The 25,724-nt window shown below is 33.9% G+C and overlaps 3 protein-coding genes across 3 annotated transcripts; 1 reads left to right on the top strand and 2 right to left on the bottom strand.

Annotated features, from left to right (window-relative positions):
- LOC126976732 (putative uncharacterized protein DDB_G0282133) lies at positions 1-25,088 on the top strand. Its single transcript, XM_050825260.1, has 7 exons — positions 1-75; positions 5,766-5,789; positions 11,912-12,032; positions 15,389-15,564; positions 22,077-22,212; positions 23,004-23,090; positions 24,260-25,088. The coding sequence occupies exons 2-7, from the start codon at positions 5,775-5,777 to the stop codon at positions 24,355-24,357; spliced, it is 633 nt and encodes a 210-aa protein (XP_050681217.1). The 5' UTR covers positions 1-75; positions 5,766-5,774; the 3' UTR covers positions 24,358-25,088.
- LOC126976448 (ommochrome-binding protein-like) lies at positions 15,351-17,156 on the bottom strand. The gene has a single exon (XM_050824771.1). It carries the CDS (start codon positions 17,122-17,124, stop codon positions 16,237-16,239), a length of 888 nt encoding a protein of 295 aa, XP_050680728.1. The 5' UTR covers positions 17,125-17,156; the 3' UTR covers positions 15,351-16,236.
- On the bottom strand, positions 17,877-19,576 carry LOC126976505 (ommochrome-binding protein-like). Its single transcript, XM_050824869.1, has 2 exons — positions 19,523-19,576; positions 17,877-18,705 (listed from the first exon to the last, which is right to left on the bottom strand). Exons 1-2 carry the CDS (start codon positions 19,524-19,526, stop codon positions 17,900-17,902), a joined length of 810 nt encoding a protein of 269 aa, XP_050680826.1. The 5' UTR covers positions 19,527-19,576; the 3' UTR covers positions 17,877-17,899.
- Positions 25,089-25,724: the final 636 nt, after the last annotated feature.

Here is a 25,724-nt window from a genome sequence, read left to right as displayed (position 1 = left end):
GCCGCGACGGTGTGCGTTTTGCCGCGCAATTTTGACAGCACACGAGAAGTTTTAGTGATTTGTTTTTTTTTCAAGGTAAGGCAAATGTTCTATTTATAAACCCTTTATATTTATGAACGTAGTTTTTTGCCTGTTTTATATTATACTATATTAAGGATTCAACCATAATTATTTTATACCCATTATTCTTGTACTTTTTGTTCAATATATTTTGTCTCTATTTTTAATTCGTTTGTATTTAATATGCAGGTATTATAATTTATAAGAAGCAGGTTATGCTTATAATTAGAAATATCGTTAAAATATTATGTGGTACATAATGTTAATATATATAAATTACGTGACACGTTGTTTGTCCGCGATCGACTCCTACACTAATTAACGGATTTTAATGGGGATTACTTCACGGAGTGCAGTTTAGTCCAACTTGAGAGATAGGATACTTTTTATTTCGATTTGGGATCCATAATTATTTTTATTTTCAATATTTATTTTGTATGGACATATTTTCTATGAGATAATTTAATGACGCATGGTTTGACAGTTCCGCTGTGAAACAATTTCATTATACCAATAGGGAGCATTTTTTACGAAATAATTCTTGATGTTTTGAAATATTAGCCAGTAATGTATAATTTATCATTTGGTATTGGTATCCCAAACGTTTATAAAGTACCTAAAGGAAAATTTTTGAATGACCATTAATGAATCCGGAATTGTGATACAACAAAGTTCGATAAACAAAAATGTTAAATTACAAATGTAAAGTAATGCTTTAGACTTGAAAATACAAGCTAATTAATAAAGTTAATTACTTATAGGTACGTATATTGTTTTAGGGCGGGTCCACATAATATTTTGAATCTGGCGAAAAAATCTGTGCATGGAACAAAAGAAAGACTAGATATATAATATTGTGTAACGCGGCGTGTGAAAAAAGACTTTTCGTTTGCCGTTGATCGCTATATGTGGAAAGGTCTTGTTCAAAGATAACATAATATAATTATGATTTGATTTGATTGGATATGAAGGTCCAAACTGACATATAAATGTCAAAGTTTCAATAGGTTTTTACCATCACTTTGGAAAAGTTGAGTTTGAAACTCATTGCCCTTAGATTAATGATTGGTCTCCGCTGCGCTCCAACTAGATAGCGCAAACTTAGCCGTAAAGTGCGGTAACGAATACTACGCCATAAGGCGTACTCGAGCCAATCTCGTGTGGTCACGTGGTGAACAAATTATAAATTAATTTCAATGTAAAATATTGATACTATTGACACTATTAATATTCTAAGGTAAAATAACATTAACCGTAGTATTTTACAAATTTTTAAAGATGCAATTGAGTTTCAAGATGCCACGCACATAAGCATCTAATAGTAGACGCAATAAAAAAGCTATTGTTCTTAGGTAGTGTGGTATCTAGTTAAAAAGCGCAGCGAAGACCAATATTAAATCTAAGTCATTGCCATTTTTTTAAATCAATATTTACAGATTTGTCATGTCATAATTTGTTTCAACAATATTTGTAATATGATGTTAAAAAATACTTCAACGGTTCAATCAAGCTGTGGAATGACCTTTTTCCACTTTTCTAGAACGATGCGACATGGGTACCTTCAAATAAGCGCTTACACCTTTCTAAAAGGCCGGCAACGCTCCTGTAATTCCTCTGGTGTTGCAAAATAATGGAAATAAGTTATAGTAACAATGTATAATACCTCTGTTAGAGACGTTTAGTTAAAAAATCCTGTTTTTTTACCACAGGAAAATATCAAATCCTTTGCTTTTTTCCTAATAAGTTTATAAGCGTCAGTAAATTGTACAATAGCTTGTAGCTTGCTTAAAGTGGTTTTTGTTATAATCCTCTTTATTTTAAATCCAAAAAAAGCGAATATTTCTAAATATTTGCTTTAAAAATATTGGCTTATTTCTCTTTGCCGTCGCGAAATTGATTTTTGTCAGGAATTAGTTAAATGTACTTAATCATTCTAAAAATTAAATCGTTAAGAATTTCACTTTTTAAATAAGATGATATAATAATTTATATATGTAATAATATGATATAGATAATAATGTAAGAATTGTTGTAATTATGGATGAACATAAGAAGTAAAAAAAATGCTGAAAGAAATAGTAAAATCAATTGATTTAATATATTATATATTTATAAATTTATTTATTTTGATATAGACAACAATAAAAAAAAATACTATAGAAATACGTTCATAAAATAATTTCTACCAAACAAAAATAGTGTTAATATTTTTTTAGTATCGTGGTAATTCTAGTTACGATATAGAGCCGAAGTGTTAAATCAAATCAAATCAAAATCACTTTATTCATGTAGGTCACGGAAATGACACTAATGAATGTCAAAAAAATATTTTTCTTATTGAATCTACAGCTACTTCGTAAAGGGTTGAGCTAATGAGAAGAAGTAGCAAGAAACCCATTGCCTCTTTTTATACTCTTTTATATGTTAGATAATTTATACGTCTAGATAGACTCTAACAGTTGTGAACAGATTTAAAAAAATTGCTGCGAACTCTATACCACTATTTTCTGCAATGCACGCACACTAACACAAAGTCACTAACAAATCGCCAGTGTATGACGTACCTGTAATGCAGACTATAGTAATAAACCTGGCCTGTTTTCATGCGTTGTTAAACATTTACCCCCTTATTCATAATGGTCCGCTAACTTTAAACAGCCGCTAAGCAGTATTTTTTCTCATTCTGACTTAGGTCAATAGAAGAATACAGAGTGAGAATTAGCAATACTTTAAGTTAGCAGACTATTATGAATAAGGGGGCAAGAGATTATCTAAATGGTATTTTCTTTGATTAACGCGAGTGTTACACATTTAAATAAAACACTTTTTGACGGATTAAAACGTATGTAATTGTAACTTTGTTTTTACATCAGATTTTACCTAAAAGTCACATTTTTATTATTATTTTGGTTAACACGACGTTTCAATACCTTTACCAGTACTCCTTTGCACAGGATGCCGGCTGGATTATGGGTACCATAACGGCGCAAGTAATGTATAAACATTCGTGTGTTTCGGTCAGAAGGGCCGTCGCCTTCGACGTAGCGAGTGAAATTACTGGGCAAATGGGACTTAACATTAAGTCTCAAGGTGACGAGCGCAATTGTAGTGCCGCTCAGAATTATTGGGCTTTTCCTGAGCGGCACTGCATTGTAATGGGCAGGGCGTATCAACTATAATCAGCTGAACGCCCTGCTCGTTTCGCAAAAAAATAAAATTTACAGGTCATATTTAAGTTATCTTGCCACGCATTATAATCCTTTATGAAGTGTTTTATTTAACATCTAAATGTTTTAATTATCTATCGTATAAGTAATGAAAATATTGAATTGTCATCGTTCATTGTCCCGTATACTAATTTTCATGTAAATCTGACGTCTTGAAGTGATCTGGACGACAGTAGATCAAAAAAGCCTAACGAAACTCTAAGAAAAAAGCGATTCACTCGATTGTATGAAACGTGCAGTAATTGACAGATGAGGGCTATAATCTTGTAAAAAAAATGAGATAGCCCAAATCCACTACGCTTTAAGCAACTGTACGCCTTCAAACTTAGCCGGATTATACTTCGTCGCCTTAATGTTTTTTTTTATGATAATAAGTGACGAGACGAGCAGGACGTTCAGCTGATGGTAAATGATACACCCTGCCCATTATAATGAAATGCTACATGATTCTAGAAAAACCGAAAAATTCTGAGCGGCACTAGAATTCCGCTCATCACCTTGAGACATAAGTTGTTAAGTCTCATTTGCCTAGTTATTTGACTAGCTGTGCCGTAACTTAAAGTTATTACTATTTCAAACTTATGTCTATTCAGTGAAACTACATTTAAATTTTTACTTATGTAGTCCTGCCTTTTATTACGTAGTATGTACATCCTCTTTGGATTAACAGCTCCTTTAAATATCTAGGAGAGATTTCCTTTCAGCAGCTTCGACTGCCGACGACGGCAAGCGTCGCAAATATGTTGTTCTCAGTGAGTCATACATCTTTGTGCCGTTTGGTGTTGAGACACTTGGCCCGTGGGGCCCAGAGGCGCGGAGAATATTCAAAATACTATCTTCGCGCCTCAATAAGGCTACTGGAAACCCAAGCGCTGGCAGCTATCTCGGTCAACGGATCAGCCTAGCTATCCAACGCGGAAATGCTGCCAGTATTCTTGTACGCTTCCACGTAATGATATTATTAATTTTATGTAGTCATAGTATTGTAAATATAGTTATAAGATTTGCTTTCATAAGATAATGTCCAAAATAAATAATCGGAACATCTTTAACCTTATTTCACCGCTTAATAAGAGGTGTACGAGCTATCGCTGTAAATCTTACCAACGTGCATAACAACTTCTTCCCACGGAGAAAGCAATGCCTTAATTATTTCAATTATCATGTGGCAACCCTATCTTTCGGAAAATCTGTTGTGTTACTGTTACAGATGTTTTATTAATCTCAGAAGAGAATTAAGCACACTGAGATTAAGCGTTTAAATTATTGTCAAAGCAACATGTATGTTACAAATGAAGTTTCTTACCACCCATTTAACATATGAACGGAAACGGATGAATAACATGTGCAACCGCAAAATTCTACAATATGGTATTGTGTGAAGTAAATCTAAATGCTAATAATTACACGAATATTAATCCCTTAATTATTTTTATTTATTTAATTTTTTTTTTCGATTTATGATTTTTAGATGCACTATGACCACATTGTGTTATTAAGAAAAAAAGTATTACTTATAAAAGTGTGCATAATTAATTTATTTAGTACAAATCTCTATTCAGAAATTTAGTGATTACCTTTAAAAAGATTAAAATATCGATTAACTTGTTTTATTTATTAGCATTTTACCTCCTTACCCAATTGTGATAATTTTATATGCCATTAGTACATAATCTGAAAAGGACCTATACCAATCCGTTTAATGAAAGTATTTCATATCAGATATAGTATGTTAGAATATCATTTCGAATGGTTTGTCATTAAGATATACTCGTAGTATAACCATCATAACGCAAAACTTTTAACAGAGTGGTCTTATTTTGTTTTTATTTTTGGATATGGTGTACCATGAAGTTCGCCCCACATAAAATTTTATTAATTAAATTCCGACCCAAGGAGTGGGAAAATATGGATGATTTATTGTTCACTTACAGATTTTTAATGCTGTATTACAGTCTTTTGTGACTTGTCTGTAGGCCTCTAATTCTCTGTGATTCTGTTTAACCATCGTAAGGTTTGTGTGTGTACTAATTAGTAAAATAATTAATAATGTAACACAATAAAATAAATTAAAAAACTTCTTAACAAATACGTTAAACCGCTGAATAAAATTAAAATCAAAAGAATTCATTGTCCAGGTTCTACAATGCAAATATTCGCTTTTTCGCTACAATATGGCTGCAGCATAAAAGTTTTGAGTTACTATTACTATTTTGAATACAAAACATAGTTTTCAGACGCTCTGCTCTTCCGCAGTTACCTTTTGTTGAAATGACTGTTTAGAAATATATTGTATTATCTTGAACATAATATAGCTAGCTACCCCTTCGTACTATTCGAAGGTTAAGTAGCGAATAACTTAATTTTATTCCGGTCGGGAGAGAAGTATGACCTTAAAAGCATATTGTTGGTGTATTTTATATGAAATTATATAGTGGTTTAAATAATATAATTAATAATACATTTTGTTTCTTTCAGATACAGAAGATGTCGTGTACAAAGGTAAATATTAATAATTTAAGAGTTCATATCGAAATATAACATACTTAACACATAATATAGATACATAGTCACAAACTTACATTACATTGCGAAAACTGTAAATGGTTAATAGATGTATACTTTTTTTAACCTATTTATGTTATGTAATACTGTTTGTTTTCCTAATAAAATAAATAAATAGATAGGCATTTTCGTAACTATAAAATGGAATTAATTGACATACTGTGGGCAACATAGCACCGCGAATTGACGTAACTAGCTCCGCCCAAACGCTGAAGGTCGTTGGCGTGAAATTAGATAATATTCGGACTACCTAGTGAGACTTTTGTACCATGATTGACACCTGATGACATGTATCCTGTCCGTACCTTTAATACCTTATTTCTTATATAATCAACCTTCTCCTACAAAAGTATTATCCGTCCCTACAAGATCTCTACAGCCAGATCGACATGGCGTACCAAGATACCGCTAATAAGAGTTGTTCCTGGAGATTTCCGGCTGCCGTTTTCTCGAACCGATACGACTTAGGGTCTTCACTCCCACCTTAAAGCCCGGCAACGTATCTCTTGACACCTGTTGCTGCGGATGTCCATGGGCGGTTGCCTCACCACTCCCCATCCCGTAAGCCTCTTGCTTGTTTTGCCCCCCCCCCCCCCCCCCCTTAAATAAAAAAAGGGTTGTTCGCGACCTAGTTTTACAAAGCCGCTCCACTATTACGTGGCAATTGCCTCAGCACCAAGCACGTGCAAACATTTTGTGGTTCTTCGAGCCTCGATACCACATATTTTTTTGGTCCTTCGAGCGGGAAATGTAGGGTTTTATGGCGCCGATATTTTCTTTATTCGAAAAATGTTTTGTTCTAATGGATAATATTATAAATATGCCATATAGCATAAATATTAAATCATGGGGACTTTTTTAGAACACGCCAAGTATCTATTTAATTATAGATTTTTTATAAAAAAATTGATAAGTACAGTCTACAGATCTTTGTACATCTTATAGTTTCAGACTTGACCTTACATATCGATCTACATGGCCCATCCAATATAGACAGATAAAAATTTGTACATAAAATAATCTGAAGTGAAATTACTTATAGATATCAAATGGACTTCAGTCTTGTTTCTGAAAACATAACTTTTAAATATGATTTCGTCATATTCAACAAATAGTCTATTAAGATAATTTTATATGTGACAATATCATGTTTAAATCGAGTCATTTGTTCCGCATAATAAACCTCAGCTACTGTTGCAATTGTAATATTCAATTACTTGGTAATTTTCTATGTATTATTTTCTACAGTCATTCAAGTTGGCCCGTGGCCAAAAAAGGCGGTCAAGTGTGAGTTGTATTAGTAGACGAAGTGTTCCGTACCATCGCACGTCTTAAATACAAACTTATTACGTACTAAACAATTTGTTATGTTTTTAAAGTGATATCCCTCACTTCTAGGATTAATAATAATAATAATAAAACCTATTTATTTCCAATCTACTATTAAATTACATTGTTACAGTTATATTACAGTTATATCTATGATTACATCTATTATAATAAATATTACTTATTGTTAGCATTATTTACATAGATAAGAAAATATATATATATATAATTTGGCATGGCATGGCATGGAACAAGCTGGAGGAGGCCTACACCCAAGAAGGAGTTCCAATCAATAATGATGAAGACAGTCATTGACTGACTCATCATTATTGATTGGAACTCCTTCTTGGGTGTAGGCTATCTGTCCATTGCTATCTTTTTCCATAAGTGTCCTGCTGTCGCTTGAATGTCTTCTATCCACCTTTTCCTAGGACGTCCCATTCTCCTTTTTTCCTATTAGCCCTTCCCACATACAGCGGTGTACCTCAGAGGCAACTGCCTCTGAGGTCCATCTATTGTCTCTACATCTTGCTATCTAGGATTAATACATAAATAAAATTTGAAAACAAACAATTTTATGAACGATGCGGGGTTCGAACCCACGACCTCTGGCGTTCCGTGCCAGTGCTCGCCCAACTGAGCTAACCGTTCGAGTAACGCGTCTTAATAAAATCTTGTATGCTTCAACTCTCAGGTTGTGGCTTCATCTACAGGATCTACTTTACAGTTGATAGCCTGCTAAACACCAATATTTGCATGTAAGGAAATTGACTTGACATGTCGCTCTTGTAAATCTAAACAATTTGTTATGTTTTTAAAGTGATACCACTCACTTCTACTATTAATACACAAATAAAATTTGAAACTATATATTACGTACTTTTGTAAAAAAAACACTATGGAAGGCGTGGTGGCCATTTTGGAATTCACCATTTTGGTTTTAATTTGTTATTATAGCAATGTGTGTAGACAATATTAAATTGTTACTTGAAATAGCGCTAGAAATTGAATGTCTAGACAAAACAAAGCCGCGGAGGTTTTAGGCAAAAGCACTCAGACATGTATTAAATGAATCATTTTTGTTGCGTTCTTAAGCGTACTTATGTGGATTTATTTAGAGAGCTAGTAAGTTATTAAGGTGAGCTATCTTGTGTTTTAATATTATGTTTTTTTTTTATTTTCCTTAAAGTGATAAGTGTTACTAAGAGATTTAATTTTTATATTTTATATATGAGTATATATATCTTAATATATATAAATTATGTGACACGTTGTTTGTCCGCGATGGACTCCTAAATTAATGAACGGATTTTAATGGGGATTATTTTTATTTTCAATATTTGTTTTGTATGGACATATTTTCTATGATAGAATTTAGTGACGCACGGTTTAACAGTTCCGCTGTGAATCAATTTCATTATAACAACAGGGAGTATTTTTTACGAAATACTTAATTCTTGATGTTTTGAAATATTATTGGCGAATTCCTATAAAACAGTATTTTTTTTACTATCTACAGAACAACGTCTGTCGGGGCAGCTTGTATATATATTATATAATTTTATTTTCATTGCCAATGTTTTTGTTAGCAGTAGACTTGGGGGATTATAAATATATATGTGTTTCGGTGTCTAGAGAATACCAGCGTTGAGAAGTAATATTCCCAACATAATGCTGACTAGAAACCATTTTGGTTCTGTAATGTCCATAATATTGTTAATAGTAACGTGTTAGTAAAAAGATTTCTGTATTTGTGAACCAAAATAAACCTTTCAATTATTTTAAATTTGATGACTTTGACTTTGAAAGGTGAGAATGACATTCATTTTTTGACAGGAAGCTAGTTTTATGTTTGACATTTGCAAACTGGGACACTATTATTATGCTCGAACAAAATTGGGAAATATTGAAAACTTACTTCACTTTTTCGAATGGATAGTTTTTAACTTCCAATGAGCCAATATAATACACACTGTAAATATTTCAGTTGTATAACTCTTGCTGTTTATGAGATACACCGCTGTATTTTATTTAACCTATTTATTAGGAAAAAAATTATAGAAGCTTTCGTGGGTCATTATTAAATTATTTATTAATACGGCTTTACTCACGTTTTTGTCGGTGTCGGTATCGACTAGTTTCGAACCATTCGGAGGTCTTTCATCAGAGTAAGTGTGGTGGGTTCGCCATAACGTCCCACCTCTTACTGACTGGTACCGACACCGACAAAAATGTAAGTAAAGCCGTATAAATAATTTGAGGAAAAATAATTGTTGTTACAAAGAGCCAATTACTAGGAGTATTGAAAATAAACGGAAAACTTAAGCTTATACTATTTCAACATTATACGAACAATAAGGTTAATCTATATATATAAAAATGAATTGCTGTTTGTTAGTCTCGCTAAAACTCGAGAACGGCTGAATCGATTTGCCTAATTTTGGTCTTGAATTATTTGTGGAAGTCCAGAGAAGGTTTAAAATGTGAATAAATATGAAAATGATCGGAATAAAAATAAACAACAATTTTGTTTTTCCTTTGATGTGTCCCCCGTCGTTCAGAAATCAAATTGAAAGAATAGTTTAAAATGAATAACTAATTAAAATCTTTCAATATCTTTCTAGCTTTCTCCGGAGGTAATAAAAACTTATTTTTAGCTACCTATTTTTTATACCCCAAAAATTTTAATTATTCATTTTTTTCTTATTACTTTATACGGCAATACAACTTTTGCTGCGTCAGCTAGTATTAACATAAAAACGACTTACGGCCGTTCCCAATATTTAGTCTATCGCTTACTTGAAATAAAAATCGTAATTTATTGTTGAATTTTCTTTACCAATAAACTTATCGACGGTAACTCACCTTATCCGTACACGCTGTCTGTCAATAGGACGACGTATAGCTTACCAGCGCTATAAGATTGTATAGAAATTGCAATTCACGCGTCCAAATATAAGGCGATAAGAATGACTTATTCGGACAGCTTCAGATTATTGACAGCTAATTACTGACAGTAGAAGGTAGAAATTTATCTCTATCTATAGATAGTATATTGGGAACGGCCGTAAGACAATCATGTAGGGTTATTAGTTAAGAGTTTGTCGTCTATATACTATAGAGATATATATTATAAACGCTATTTAACATTACATTTAGATATGGATTTAGGTATCTAAATATTTTTAGAAATGAGAAGGCATCTTCTTACCATAGGTCTCTATACCGCGACAAATACGACCTATGTTTGATTTTAAACATTTGCTTTACAAATTTCTGCAATCAAGACAATCCATATGGAAAAATCTTTATAAACCGTTATAACTCATGCAGTGTTCCGTCATTTACTCTCCTGTGAGAACCTTACAACAATGGTTGGACATGATTTGTATTCTCGGAAATATGTTTACACGACGCCGTTGCATTACTAGAAACATATTCGATGTTATTAAAAAAATAATTTAAACATCGCTTAGACACGTGTTTAGTGAGACAGCGACCGAACTGTAACATCGTCAAAGACCTAACAATAACGACGTCTAAAATGGAGTTTATCTTTTTCAATTACAAAACAGTGTTTAGCTTGTATTTAACCAAAACGTCGTTAGGCACAATATAAACAGAAGCGTTCAGGAAGAATTAAAGGAACGCAATTTTTGACAGCTGTCATCATAAAATCCACCGGCCGTTGCCAATAACCCATCTATCGTTAGTTTAACTTACTAGACGTAGACAAATCTATCCTTTTACGCTTAATTACATTTCAATAACCTATTGACAGATAGCATTGGACTATAACTATGACAGCAATGTATCCGTAAGTTAAACTAAGGGTAGAGAGGTTTTTGAAAACTAATAATTAATTTTCTATAAGAATATAATCTATCCGTTAAACACATTTTAAAGTTTAAACCAATGATATTTAAAAGTAATACTATAATATCATTGCCAAGTAACAAGCTTCGACTCGTTTATAAATATAAGCAATGTCTAAAGTCTGTTGAACGCTAAACAACAGAAAGACATAGATTTGTAATAGAACTTTATTAAAACAAGTGTTCAACACACGTTTAACTTTTTTGTAACAACACTGTTTGTGTTTTACCTTATTTTTGACTGACTTAAAAAAAGAGGAGGTTCTCCATTCGATTGGTATTTCTTATGTATGCTTACACACTGATTACGCTGAGATATAAGATCCGATTTACGTGATTCTTCTTTAGTATGGCAGGATTAGCCACCCACTCCACCAACCAAAAAAACCACGTTTAAAAATACTGACTTAAAAAAATATAAAATCACTTTTTTATCACAATAAGGAACGAGACGACAAGGAAGTTCAGCTGAGGGTAATTGATACACCCTGCCCGTTACAAGGCAGTGCCGCTCAGGATTCTTGAAAAAAATACAAAAATTCTCAGCGCCACTCCAATTGCGCTCATCACCTTGAGGCATAAGATGTTTAGTCTCATTTGCCCAGTAGTTTCACTAGCTACGGCGCCCTTCAGACCGAAACACTAATATTTACCCATTACTGCTTCACCATACCTTACAATCTAGCCGGCATCCTGTGCAAATGAGCGCCCCGCTATACACACAAACTTGACATGCGTAAGTGTCATTTCCTTGACCTACGTGAATAAAGTGATTTTGATTTGATTTGATATCTAAAAACTTAAATCACTAACCTAGATGGTCCTACTATTACTGATTGTTATTCTTTCTTACAGGCTTTAGCAGTAATCCTGTTGTCATCATTGGTTTGCGGAGAGCCTCCACTGCAGTATATACAACCTCCTTACAAACATGGGATAAATAGTCTAGGAAGCAATAACTTAGCTCCCAATAATGGTAAGTCGCACTATTAATAATAATAATAATATTGACACACTTTTTACACAAATTATCTTGCCCCAAGTTTAGCATATATAGCCTGTGTTATGGGTTACAAGACAATGATATATTGAATACAATATACTTACTTAAACATACATAAATACATTTAAACATCCATGACTCGGAAACAAACATCCATATTCATCATATAAATGCTTGCACCTACCGGGATTCGAACCCGGGACCTCTAGCTTTGTAGGTAGGATCGCTATCCACTCGGCTATACAGGTCTTCAGGCTATACTAATAAAACTGAAAACAAAATTTCATGAACGATGCGGGACTCGAACCTGAGACCTCTCGCATTCCGTGCGAGTGCTCTTTCCAACTGTGCCAACCGTTCGAGTAACGTATCATGATGTCGAATGGCAAGTCGTTAAAATTTAAAACGGTAACATGAAGTAAAAATAATACAAGTAAAGGCAATTTTTTTTTCTAAATTAATTATGAAAACTACCAACTTCAAACATTCATAATATACTTAAAAAGAAGGTGACTACAAAATAAAAAATAAGTTGGATGTGGTGCCAAGTTAAACATAAAAAATACGATCACTCGGTATAAAACCATCTAATATATACAATTCTCATGTCGCGGTGTTTGTAGTTAAACTCCTTCGAAACGGCTTGACCGATTCTCATTAAATTTTTAGTGCATTTTATGCGTAAGTCTGAGAATCGGATAACATCTATTTTTCATTCCCCTAAATGTTAAGAGTGGTCCACGCCAAAATTGTTTTTTTATTTTTTTTTTATTTTGTTTCATTATGAGTCATCATGAAAAAATACATACAGCTTCAAATTTTCACCCATCTACGATCAACAGTTACTTTTGTATCGCGATTTTATTATCGGCAATACAATGTTTGCTGGGTCAGCTAGTATTACATAAAATCGTTGAACTATTTAATATTGAAATTGTTCATCTTGAGAAAAACTTATGTTATTTTAGTTTATCCTCAGTTACAATTAGAACTCTGTTTGTACATAATTAGTATTATTATTCAATCCTTTAAAAATAACAATTGGTTAGAGTGAGAGAGGAGCCTGCCTACCACTGCCGTGAGAGAAAGGGAAGTCAGACCGACCGGCGCCGCAACGCGTTACGTTACGAAGCGGCTTACGTATAAAAAGTTATCACTTGAAAAACATAAAAAAGATTATAATGAATCCCTTTTGAAGTCGATTAAAAGGTTGAAAATAATTCTCAATAAGTGTATATACGACGACCCATATAGCCGAATGGTTTGTGATCCTCACTAATAAGCTAGAGGTCCCGGGTTTGAATCCGTTTGTTTCCGAGTCATGGATGTTTATATGTATTTTTAAGTAAGTATATTGTATTAAATATATAATTTTCTTGTACCCATACTACAGGCAATGCCTAGTTTGGGCAAGATAATTTGTGTAAAAGTGTATCAATATTATTATTATATATTATGCATATAAAAGATAATCAACAGTGCAAAACAGAACTCAAATTATACATTCATACTGTACCAGCTTGTTGTTTGGTATGGTATTCACACCTCCACCAGTACACAGCTAATCATGCACCCTTGGCTAAGAAAGGACATAAGGTACATATAATCACTGTTCGAAGTAAATCCATCGAACAGCATTATATTAAAAATATTGCTTAGTAGATAATATTAATTACTTATAACCATGTGTTGCCTTTAGTAAGGCAGTCCGCGAGTAACCATTGATCGGTCCGGTCCTAGTTACCATTAACCATTTGTCTATAACCATTACAGGACTGGTCCGAGTAACCATTTTAACCAATTAATATAAGAAATCCGCGTACTCACAAATAGAACCATTAATTATAGTTATTTAACAAGTGTCATAGATTAATTTAGTACTTTAAGTAAATACATACTTTTACCATACAACCAATATATATATATATATCTACCCCTAAGTGCACCCCTTTTCATGGTCCTTCGAGCCGGGAATCACGAAATATTTAAGATTTCCTGATGAAGTCGCCGGCAGAATATAGATAACATAATAAACATGATCAAACTATGCACCAATGTTCATCAAGAGCAAGTAATTTTTGAGGTATGAAAGCATATACAGACAGACTGCAAAAAAAATTCAACAATTGTAGAATTGTATTGAAATGGATATAGTAGTATAGATTTGTATATTATGAGTGTGGTGCCGGAGAAGGAAATCCGCGGCAGGAATTAGGTCAAATATCTCTTCGCGACACTCCCCGCGATACAAAGGATACATACCAGTGGGAGGCTCCTTAGCACTAGATTATGGGTACCACAACGGCACCTATTTCTACCGTAAAATAGTGGTCTGAAGGGCGCCGTAGCCAGTGAAATTACTGGGCAGATGAGACTTAACATGTTATGTCTCAAGGTGTAATCAATTATCATCAGCTGAACGTCCTGCTCGTCTCTTCCCTTTTTTTCATTTAAAAAAACTAGGTACAATCGAATAATTTTCGAATAGGACTTTGATGTTTTTCATGAAATTTGCTCAATGGATTTTGGATGGCGTAAAACCAATATCGTCTCTGAAAAAACATGTTTTACTGAGTTTTCAGCTGTTAATCAGTGGCCTAACACCATTCTAATAGGATTATTACTGAAACTTTCGTATATTTTAATAATGATAATCATTAAATTACAATTCTTAACATTCTGTTTTATTACTACTTCTTTCATTAATGTAACAATACATATGTTTTGTGTAAAAGTTAATAGTTCAACTCGACCTCGCTTCATTAAAAACAAATCCATATAAATATCAAAATATAAAGACGATCGGTAGAATGAGGTAGGTAATTATAATGTTAAGACGAGGAACAAATATAAACTTGTAATGCCTACTACTCGGCTAAGTCGAGTTAGTAAGTCTTTTGTTTGGTGTATATGCTTTTACAACAAGATCCCAGAAATTGTTCAAAACAAATGTATTATATTAAAAATAATTGTTAGAAATCGTTTATGTGGTTAAGGTAACTATAACATAAATGACTTTCTTAATGATACCACAGATTGGGAATGGTGCGACCGCCCTCAGGCTATTAAATAATAAGTTTAATTGTACAATATTACTTTGTCAAATTATTTTTTTTGAAAAAAAAAAGCCCGCTGAGTTTGTTACGCCCATTCTTCTCAGGTCAGAGGCATCGTCTTGGAATGGGTGGTAGTTTTTGACTTTCAATAAGTGATGTCACATCCTATTTTGAATAAAAATATTTGAAATTGAATTAGAGAACTTTAGGGAATTTTTGATTTAAAACAAACTCATTTTATTTTTATATTATACCTTCATTTTATTTTTCCAGATTATTCTCTACAGAACACCTACTTACCACCACACAATGGATTCTCCGGTTCTGATTACAACGGACATGCTCAAGGTCATAATTATAATCACGGACAAAATAACGGTTACGGTCAAAATCACGGCCATGATCAAAACCATGGTCATGACCACAGCTACGATCATGAAAACGAAGTGGTATGCATTACTTTTATTATTATCATCAAAAAGTACAAAATCTTATTATTTCCGAATCTTATCAGACTAAAAAACTAACAGCCTTATGAATAAACTTAGTATAAAATTATACCGGAGAATAAACCAAGAATATCCCTAACCGGTCACACATCACTGAACAAGCACCCATTTACAATCGGCGTTACGGACAGTCCTAGGTGCAGGGGCTGTTTAACCGAAGATGAAACGGTCACTCATGTAATCCTGGAATGTGCTGGGGTGGCCAACCAACGGGCAACAACCTTAGTAAATACAAGGTCGCTCCAGGAAGTCTGCGAACACCCCAGGAGTGTTCTGAACTTCTGGAAGGAGCTGGGCTGGTTGGAATGACTGGCCAACACTGCACGCAAAATGGACCCAATTAAGCGGTCTAATTGCGGAAACAGGAGCCCTTTACCAATACCAAAAACCAAGAATATGAAATATGTTTACATATTTTGGTTATGATTGGTTTATTTGGATGGTTAAGGGGTCCCGCGTTCATTTTCAAGGCTGCCTGACATACGGAAATCTTCAGAAGTATCATTGTGTTGACATTGTTTTCAACGATATAATAAATATTTTGCATAATCTTTGTTTATTATCAGGTATATTATAACATGTTTATTTGTAAGGCTGAAAATCTTTAATATATTAAGTATTCTTACGTTTTATATTATAAACATGATATGTATTAATTGGCTTCAACCTATAAATATTATCTTCGACACTATAGAATATATCACCATAATCACCAAATATTATACTTTTTGGAAAAAAGAATAGTTTGGCCACTTTCTTCGCTGTTCCGTTTATACAATCTATTTCATATAAACCATCATCACTGACACCGAATGTTTTCAATTCGTCACTAATAAAATGATAAACCACACTCAAATCTTTATTCTTAATAACTTCGCCACCAGATATTGCACAAAAAACGCCGCACATCGTCACGAAATGTATATTCTTATTAAAATCAACATCAAATTCCATCACAGTTTTCATATCTCCAACTCTTACCGCCTGTGTTCCTAAATTAAAAATCTTATAAATCATATGATTGTTCGCATCAATGATGTACATTTCATTATTCCTGATAACAATTTTGAAAATATTCATATTGTATAATCCAACATTGATTGCTTCATTTGAAACTGGGTCATATTTATAAAGACCGTTATCAGAACCAAAGTATACGTCTCCGTTTTCAGCATCTACAGCTGTTGCTTTGTTTCTCTGTATTCCAGATATTGTTTTAGCGTCTTTAGTAACAACATTAATGAAGGCCCTTCCAGAATTTTGTATACTATCATCCATATACATGAAATATAGATTCCTTGTTGACGAGTCGTATGCAAGTTCCTTCGGATCCTTGAAATTGCTCGTTAATAACTCCTGCTTATAAAGTCTTCCGCCGATTTTTTGGATTGGACTCTCCGTTAAAAATATTCTGAATTTTGCATCGACGGTTAGAATAGTCGATAAAATAATGGCCGATATAAACATTGTGTTAACAAGTCCATACGTTTCACAAAACATGTACTGACTAATATTTCATCTTTTATCTCAGTGAGGTTAAAGTAATTTACGTCTGCGTCCGTTTTACTTATAAGATTGAATTTAACTCTTATGCAGTTGCAAATAGGGATCAGATCGGTGTGTTCAAATATGGTTGGCTGTAGATTAAAGTGGGCAGAAGTATGAAAATTGTTGTAATCATGAGGTCGTATGCCAGCTCATCTCTTATAATTGCCTTGATCGTAGGACTGTTTGTAATATTTCAATGAATAACTAGATAAAGTCCCGCTACTTTGTCCGCCACATATTTAGAAAATCAAGGTGTCTTTAACAACATTTTTTTAATGAATGCAAATTGTGTTTCCGTAGTACTAAATGCATTCATACCATACCATGTAACGACTGAATAGATTTTGACGGATTTTACTGATAAACAGCTAATGTTATAGGAAGTAGCATATGCTACTATTAATAAAAATGGAAGGAATGAATGTGAAATTCACAACTATGTTGACCTTTCTCAAAACCACTGCATCATGTTATATAAGTACCTCACTTCCTAGTGCAATGTGGTGTTAAATTAAATTTGTAAGAAAAAATTATGAACGAGTGGGACTCGAATTGGGTTCCGACCCAGTGCTCTTACACTGAGCCAACCGTTCGAGTGATGGATTTTTCGAAAATCTTGGTGGCACGTAAATATTGTGGTGTTGCAAAAAAAAAGGGTGGATAAGTTGCGGTAATATAACAGTGTGGAAAGCAAAATAATAAGGTAATTTGTAATAATTTTTATTACTCAACAACTTTTAACTGATTTAACGCGCACTAATCTCATAGCATCTGAATATACAATATTATTTTCATTATCAAACGCCAAACCAAAAGCATCATCAACTGATAGCACTTTATCTAAACTTGTATTCACTTTATTAATTTTATAAATACCATCTGCTATGCAAATGAAAGCATTTCCATTGATATCAGTAGTGAGTCCTCTGACGCCATCTTTAGAATATTCTCTATATAGAACACTATCTTTTGTTCCTTTCTTTTGCCCATACAAGCCAGTTGAATTTGTATAAAACATAATATCATCATTGTCAATGATAAAGTGATCGACTTTTGTGTCTTCCAAGTCTTTGAATCTTGCTGAAACACCATTAGCAAATGTATACAAGAATTGTGACGGAAAAACTGAGTAATATAAAACGTCTTTGAAATATAATGTCCAAATATTGCCCAATTGGCTGAGAAATTGAGCTTCTTTCGCATTATGGCTGTATTTGTACACACCATCGCTACCCCCGATATATATATCATGATTCTTTTCATCAACTGTTTGTGCAAATCCATTATTAATGCCAGCAACTTCACCAAATTCTTTTGTGTTTAGATTTACGAAAGCAGTTTTAAATACATCGTCGTCTAAGTTTAGACTGTAACTAAAATAAACTGTGTTAGTGCTGTAATCAACTGCAAGTAGATAAGGTCTGTCGAGGTCGCTTTTCAGAGTTTCAACTTCATTGTGACTTTCACAATTTTCTTTGACAACACCTCCTTCGACTAATACAGCACAAGTAAGTAGCAACGCCAGTATAATTTCTGAAAGAAATATATCCAAAGTGAGAAAAATATAAATATTATACCTAGTTAATTATTTTTTACTCTCCATATATTCTAGGGATCAAAGATAGACATTTTTATGCCTGTCCATATAAACATTTTCAATGCATGCTTATTATGCACAGTTTCTTAAAGGTTTGTTTGTAGTGCCTTCTCCTCAGTGCAGGTTGGCCATCATTATGGTTATTTTCACCATAAACGTGCCTCGCACAGGCCTCACCATATGTTCGGTGTCTACGGTATACCTACATCTACGCATGGCAATATTTTCGTTAGTGTATGGCTGATATTTGGCAGTCTATGTGAGTATGTTGATGGTGGCGGTAATTTTCATCGTAGCAACTACAAAAAGCGCAACTAAAGCCGTACTTTGTCGTTGCCTAGACCCATGGTTAAGCCGTGTCATTTAAAGACCGCACGTTTTTTTATCCGGACGCCGTACGGTTAAAAATCGTGTCCCTGAAAAGAGGTCCTTGTCAAAAAGAGGCCCTAAATTATAACAGTAAAATGAAAAATATGAATCACCTATTTAAAATCTGTATAAACTGTTTGAATAGAGAAGGCATTAAAATTTTTGAAGGGAAAGAAAGCTCCATGGTGCTGTATGTAAACAAAAACTTAAATAAGAAGGGATTATTAATGTTATTAATATGGAGGTGATCGTACCATAAAGTGAGCCCTATGATTGTTGATGTATAAATAAAAATCTTTCCGGATTTGAACCTGCTAGCTGGTGCTCAACAGACTGATAGTCATACCAACGGGATCCTCAATAGACTAATAAAACTCAACTTACCCATTCTTATTCGCAGCTTGGTAATTACTAAGCTCAATATGAAACATATTCCGATAAACACGTAAGTATCTAAATATTTAATTAAAACAGAAATGTAATAGAGTTGTTATGTCTATAAAATTTAATTAACAAAATGCACTGCTTGATAGTCCACTGTTATAAGATTATTAAGAAACAACAACAAGGTAGAAGCCGAATTAAGTCTTAAGTTGGGCAATCCACCCTTATCAACTTGAACATTTTTGGGTCAATCATTGGTTAGGCCAACCAAAGACAACAATATTTTATCCACTCAAGATGATATCAATAATTACGTATTGTATACAAGGAAGTACTAATTTTGATAAAATAGATCAGATAGGGCTGTTTACATAATTTAGTATTGATTTTAGCACTTATTAGCAATTTATTCTAATATATAATTATATGCACCTCGTGGTTATTTCTCCGGTGTTACAATAATGTGTGGCCGGCGTTGATTATTTAGGATTATGTGAACAGTTCGCTCGTCTGTCTTTCTATGTCAATAAAAAATTCGGTACGCATTTTTAAACATCGAATGCCTCCATTGGTTTCTTGTTCTGTAAATGTTAAAGTTTATCAAACACAACGGAAAATATGACATTCGCGTGATCGTGAGCTAACTGTTTTTTATTGAGTACAATAACACTAATATTATATAAATATTATTATAGGGCGTATGAAATAACCGTATTGGAGTACCTACTGAATTATTAGAATTAAAGTAAAAAAATTCACATGATAGCTGGATGAATATTCCTCTGCAGGGATGGCTGGTAGGAGTCTCTAAGAGCAGCTTTCGACATCGCCCAGAACTTGCATGTTCTGAACGGGATAATGTCGTGCTATCTGCAGGCACGGTTGAATTGCCTTTTAAATATCTCCAGAACAGATCCTTTGAGCCCAGCGCCGCAAAACAAGTTCAAAACAAGTTTCTGCAGTTAGCTGCTTAAACAGCCTCAATTTGTCTCATGCAAGAAAGACACGCATCCTGCCCTGGTAATTAACTGAGTGTAGCAAAAGATCCAGTCAGGAAGGCATATTATCCACATCTGGAAGCGGCGTGGGTGACTCAGCTAATTGGATCAGACCAAACGCTAGTGTATAATTATGCACAGATCTCGCCACATAGTCTATGGTGCCCAATTAACCCAAACGACATTGTGTCGGTATAAGTTAATACAATTTCAGTTGAGAAGATCTATGCGAGCACACCGTCGATTGCCGATAGATCTCAGTGCAAGACACAATCCATCTCTAGTTTTTGCAGTCGTCATGGGACGGCAGCGTAGGTCTTCCACACCGAAAAGCCCTTAATCGCCTCTCACCTAACATGGGCCGTACGTATTGTTACGCCCCGGGAAATCATAGGTCTTCTGTTTGACTTTCCTTTACAATATCTTTTGGTCAGTAGGTCATAAGACCCTTATTCTAGTATTAAAAAGCACTAAATTCGTTAGACCGATATATCAAAACGAATCTAAAATTCGAGTTCAAACACAATTTAAAAGCAATAAGAAATAGATACGAATGTATTTAAGAACGAAGGACTTTAACAGCAACTAGGTAGGTATTTGAAATTTGAAGCAAAGACTACAATAGCATACTGATTTGAAGTTTTATTCCAACGTAACATTCGCATAGACAATTATATAACCACCTTAATTTTGATAGACAGCTGCTTTTTTACAAATGTCTTTCTTAATTTGGTTGGTTTATCTCACGGCGAAACGCGCTACTAAATTTCACGGCATTCACGATAATAATGGTTAGCTTCGATGGTAAGATGGTTTTCGACGCGTTTGACGTTTACGTTGATTTACGTGATTGTGAAGTCATTCGAATAATTTTTGTATAACTCCTGTGGTACTCATATTCGACAATTCTTATAATATAATTATAATTTAAAAAAAATGACTAAAAAACACGCAATTAGCGCAAAATTCTCTTTGGTATTCGGAAATTTCCTAATATTAGATAAATCATTTAAAGATAGTGGTTGAAATATATAATTAACATCATTTCCTTATCGTCGATAGATGAAAATTATATAAATTAAAAAATATCTTATTTTTGAAAAAATTTAATCATTTATCAAATTAATGTATTGTCATCGGTCCTCGATAAATCTATGAAGTTGGAACAAAATATGGCCGTTTAAAGTGGGTCAAAATCGCGCCCAAATAAGTCGGTTACAAAGAATAATACATACAGGTGAAGCTAATAAAATGCGTGTAAAAATGGCTTGTGTACCTGATACGTAGAAATTCGCTTTCTCTCTTTTTCCATAGGTAACGTAGCTGAATAAAGATTGTGCGAATTTTGTGATTTAGATGTTTAAGATTTATTATTATTAAGATTATGCCTTCGAATCCTTACGAATAAGTAATTAATTACCATATTTCCGAGATGATCATGATGAGTAACAAGTGCTTGCGTGTTTCGTCAGTCTGTATCACCACAACAGTTAATTTGGCTTGCTGATTTTTCTGTTTATGAGTTTAGTGAAATTTTACTGTTTGGATGATTTCAGCCCAAATCTTACGAGTTTGGATACTCGGTAAAGGATGCTAAAAGCGGCAATGATTACGATAGACGAGAGATGTCCGATGGGAACGTGGTACGGGGGGAATACAGAGTCCAACTACCAGATGGACGAACGCAAATCGGTAAGATATAATTGAATTAATTTGACTGTAGCTTAACAAAATTGTGTTATGAAACTATTACAAGAACTACATAGAGATGGAAACTTATAAATATAGCCAATATATGTTGAGTTGATAAATTATTTGAAGCATCTTAAAATAGCATTATCATCGCAATCTGTACGAAAGGCATCGTTGATGGCCACGCGTACTTTATTTCATGGTACGAGGCACACAGCTGTTGTCAAGCGCATTCGCCGCTATCCATCGGCAAAAATAATCAGCGGACAATCTTTAATGAGCTCACAATACAAATTAGAACCCTTATTTTATTTTATTTCATCATTTATCTGTATACCTTAACAATTAGATATCATTTTTACATGCCTTTTCGATCAGTCAAAATATATGTAGAGCTACACAAATCCGCTAAAATCGAAACTAATCTAATTAGTAAGACAGTAATCTATTACGGCCGTTTTCAATAACGTATCTCTAGTTACGGATACTTTGCTGTCACCGTTTAATGACAAGATCTTATCTATCCATAGTTATGTACAGTATAGTTATAGTCCAATGCTTTATGTCGATAGGTTATTGTAATGTAAGTAAACGTAAAAGGACAGATCTGTCTACATCTAGTAAGTTAAACTAAGGATAGATAGGTTATTGAAAACCGCTGCTAGTAAATAGAGTTAATATAAACCTTTGCAGTGTTTTTTTCCGAAATTCACAAAGGTTTCTTTATACACACGAGAACTTCTCTAAAACAAACAACATATCAATTAAATTAAATGTATCTATCTCCACAGTGTCGTATCATGCAGATTGGCGTACCGGTTTCCACGCTGAAGTCAGATATGAAGGCGAGGCACAATACCCTCAGAATAACAACAACGGTAATTAGTAGACCTAATTTCTACTACTGAAACACATATTGCACTGCTATTATACTATTCATTCGGGCTGAACATCTGTCAGTGTTGATTAGGTTTGCTAGGCTAGGGTCTTGCGTTGTTGGCATCAGTCTAAATATGTTTTTGAGAACTACTAGTGAACAAAGGCCGATTCGCTTAGATAGCATTTAGTTGATTACACTAATGCATAACTAAAAAATAATGACTCTAGATATATATTATGTCTTCCACCGTATTTATCACGGGGAGTGTTCCGAAGAGCTGTTTAACCTGATTCTTGCCGCCGAATTCCACTTTCGTACGACTCGCCACATGTAAGGATATCATCCCCACCATCTGGATGTGTGGCGGTCCTCCACAGTGCGGTTTTCAAGGAGCTTTCTTCCACGTACTACAAAGTTGTGGAATGAGCTTCCTTGTGCGGTGTTTTCGGGACGATACGACATGGGTACCTTCAAAAGAAGCGCGTACACGTTCCGTCAACGCTCCTGTGATTCGCCTGGTGTTGCAGGAGAATGTGGGCAGCGGTGATCATTTAACATCTGTACGCTCATTTGTCCTCTTTTTCCATAAAAAAATCTCTATAGAAAGCTTTAGATAGCTTTACTCCATAGGCATATAGAAGGGTAATTTGTGGATCGTCTAGAACGCAAACTATATTAGCGATAGCTGTGAATATCACTAAACTCGAAATATTGGAAGTTGCTTTTGACATTTTCCATACATTTGCAAAGTCATCTCTAATTAATAAACAGCTTTTAAAGTTATGCTTCTTTAGGCGCGTTATGAAAAAAATATGAGAGTGAAATTTAGATGCGCGCGTATAACTAACACAAAAGTAACAGGTTGAAGTTGGTTCCTAAAATTTTCTGACGTTTGCGTCATACATTATTTTTTTTTTTTGGTTTCTTCGTCCAGTATTAGGACAGGCAAAGGGTTCAAGCCCATACAGCCGTATTCATTATTTAATAATTAATTGTCACAGCCATCATTGCAAGATTTTTACATTGTTTTTTCTAAAAACGTAGAGTAGCAGGAGGAATAAATAATTTTAATGATTTTTGCTTTATTAGGCCAAAGAAGTTTAACTTCTTGCGTGCATACATAACTACACACACACTTTTTTTTATCATTCGTTTCTTTATTTTCAGGTTATAACTACAACCCACCAGATTATACCGGATCGTCGTCCGGATTTCATTCCGGTCTCCAACCACCAAGACCTTCATACGGATCTCCATTCCAGTGAAGATGATAAATTTACGGCATTTGTAAATTTATCAGTGAAAAAAAAACATATGATTATTTTTAAAACTTACTGAAATGCGCCGGTTTACATGCTCAGATAATAAATGACGAACATTAATTGTTCATGAACAAAAAATAGAAAACACGTTCAAACTACAGAAAATACATAATTCCATAGAATAGTTACGTTTCGAGCTATGTACACATGTAAGGACATATCATTCACAGTCTGATAGCGGAACTGTAATACACTTTATAGCACAATGTAAGCACACTTTTCTCCTTAGTCGTGTGTCAAATGTCACTGTTCGAATCAATCCTGAGCTGAATAAATGTTTTACATTGCTGCTTATTGACCAAGAATACTTTAAACAACTGGGATAAATGCGGCAATGTATATAACAATCGAAGCTTATATGGTGTAGTTTGTGACATTTCGGGATTGTTTCTATACGACGCGATTTGTCAATATGTATAGAACGTTATTGGTCGTAGGAGTAAATAAAATTGGTGAACAATGTGCTATATATTTCCAGTATTAACTGATTATGTGCAGTAAGAGTGTGCGTTTCCCGTACATCATTATGATTTGCCACAAAATGGTCACTTCCTATTTAAACTCACTTGGCAAGGAAACGAAAATTAACTTCAAGCATTATTAGATTTAAGTTAAGATAGTCTGTACAAAACGTAACTTAGTATATAAGTGTATATTAAAGACTTTTCTTATAATTTTTCTTTTATTTTCTAAATGTATTTGTATGTATACAGTGTTTTGCTACAATAGCGAAATAAAATAAACACACGGGTAGAAACTACGTTCCCATAAAAAAAATGAAAGATATTGAATCCTGAGCGGCACTACATTGTATTGGGCAGAACGTATCGATTACCATCTGCATCGGCTGAACGTCGGGCTCATCTTGTCCCATATTTTCATAAAAAAAATATATAATTGAACAAAATAAATAATTTTTCCATGATATCATTTCGGAGCAACCTGTAGAATATCTAGTAGCCGCGCGCTAGAGTGCCGTCTCATGCGACCACGTAAGGGTGATAAAAAAATATGTTAAAATGTTTGTTTGAAAATTTCAATTTTTTTATGAAAATAAGTGACAAGATGAGCAGGACGTTCAACTGATGGTAATTGATGCGCCCTTCCCATTAAAATTCAGTACCAATCAGGATTCTTGAAAAAGCCCTAAAATTCTGAATAGCACTACAACTGCGCTTGTCACCTTGAGACAAGATGTTAAGTCTCATTTGCCCAGTAATTTCACCAGCTACGGCGCCCTTCAGACCGAAGCACAGTAATGCTTACACATAGCTGCTTCAAGGCAGAAATAGGCGCCGTTTTGGTACCCA

The sequence above is a fragment of the Leptidea sinapis genome, chromosome 2 (genome assembly GCF_905404315.1).
Source record: "Leptidea sinapis chromosome 2, ilLepSina1.1, whole genome shotgun sequence".
NCBI classification, from domain to species: domain Eukaryota; kingdom Metazoa; phylum Arthropoda; class Insecta; order Lepidoptera; family Pieridae; genus Leptidea; species Leptidea sinapis.
The sequence above is the reverse complement of the archived record's forward strand: the minus strand, read 5'-3'. Positions and strand labels throughout refer to the sequence as shown.

What these genes read in the sequence shown, in the direction of transcription:
- LOC126976732 (XM_050825260.1), top strand. An exon ending in ACGATCATGAAAACGAAGTG is followed by an intron (nt 15,565 to 22,076) that starts GTATGCATTACT and finishes GGATGATTTCAG; the next exon opens with CCCAAATCTTACGAGTTTGG. An exon ending in CCCTCAGAATAACAACAACG is followed by an intron (nt 23,091 to 24,259) that starts GTAATTAGTAGA and finishes CTTTATTTTCAG; the next exon opens with GTTATAACTACAACCCACCA.
- LOC126976448 (XM_050824771.1), bottom strand. Translation starts at nt 17,124, where the DNA reads ATGTTTTGTGAAACGTATGGACTTGTTAACACAATGTTTATATCGGCC.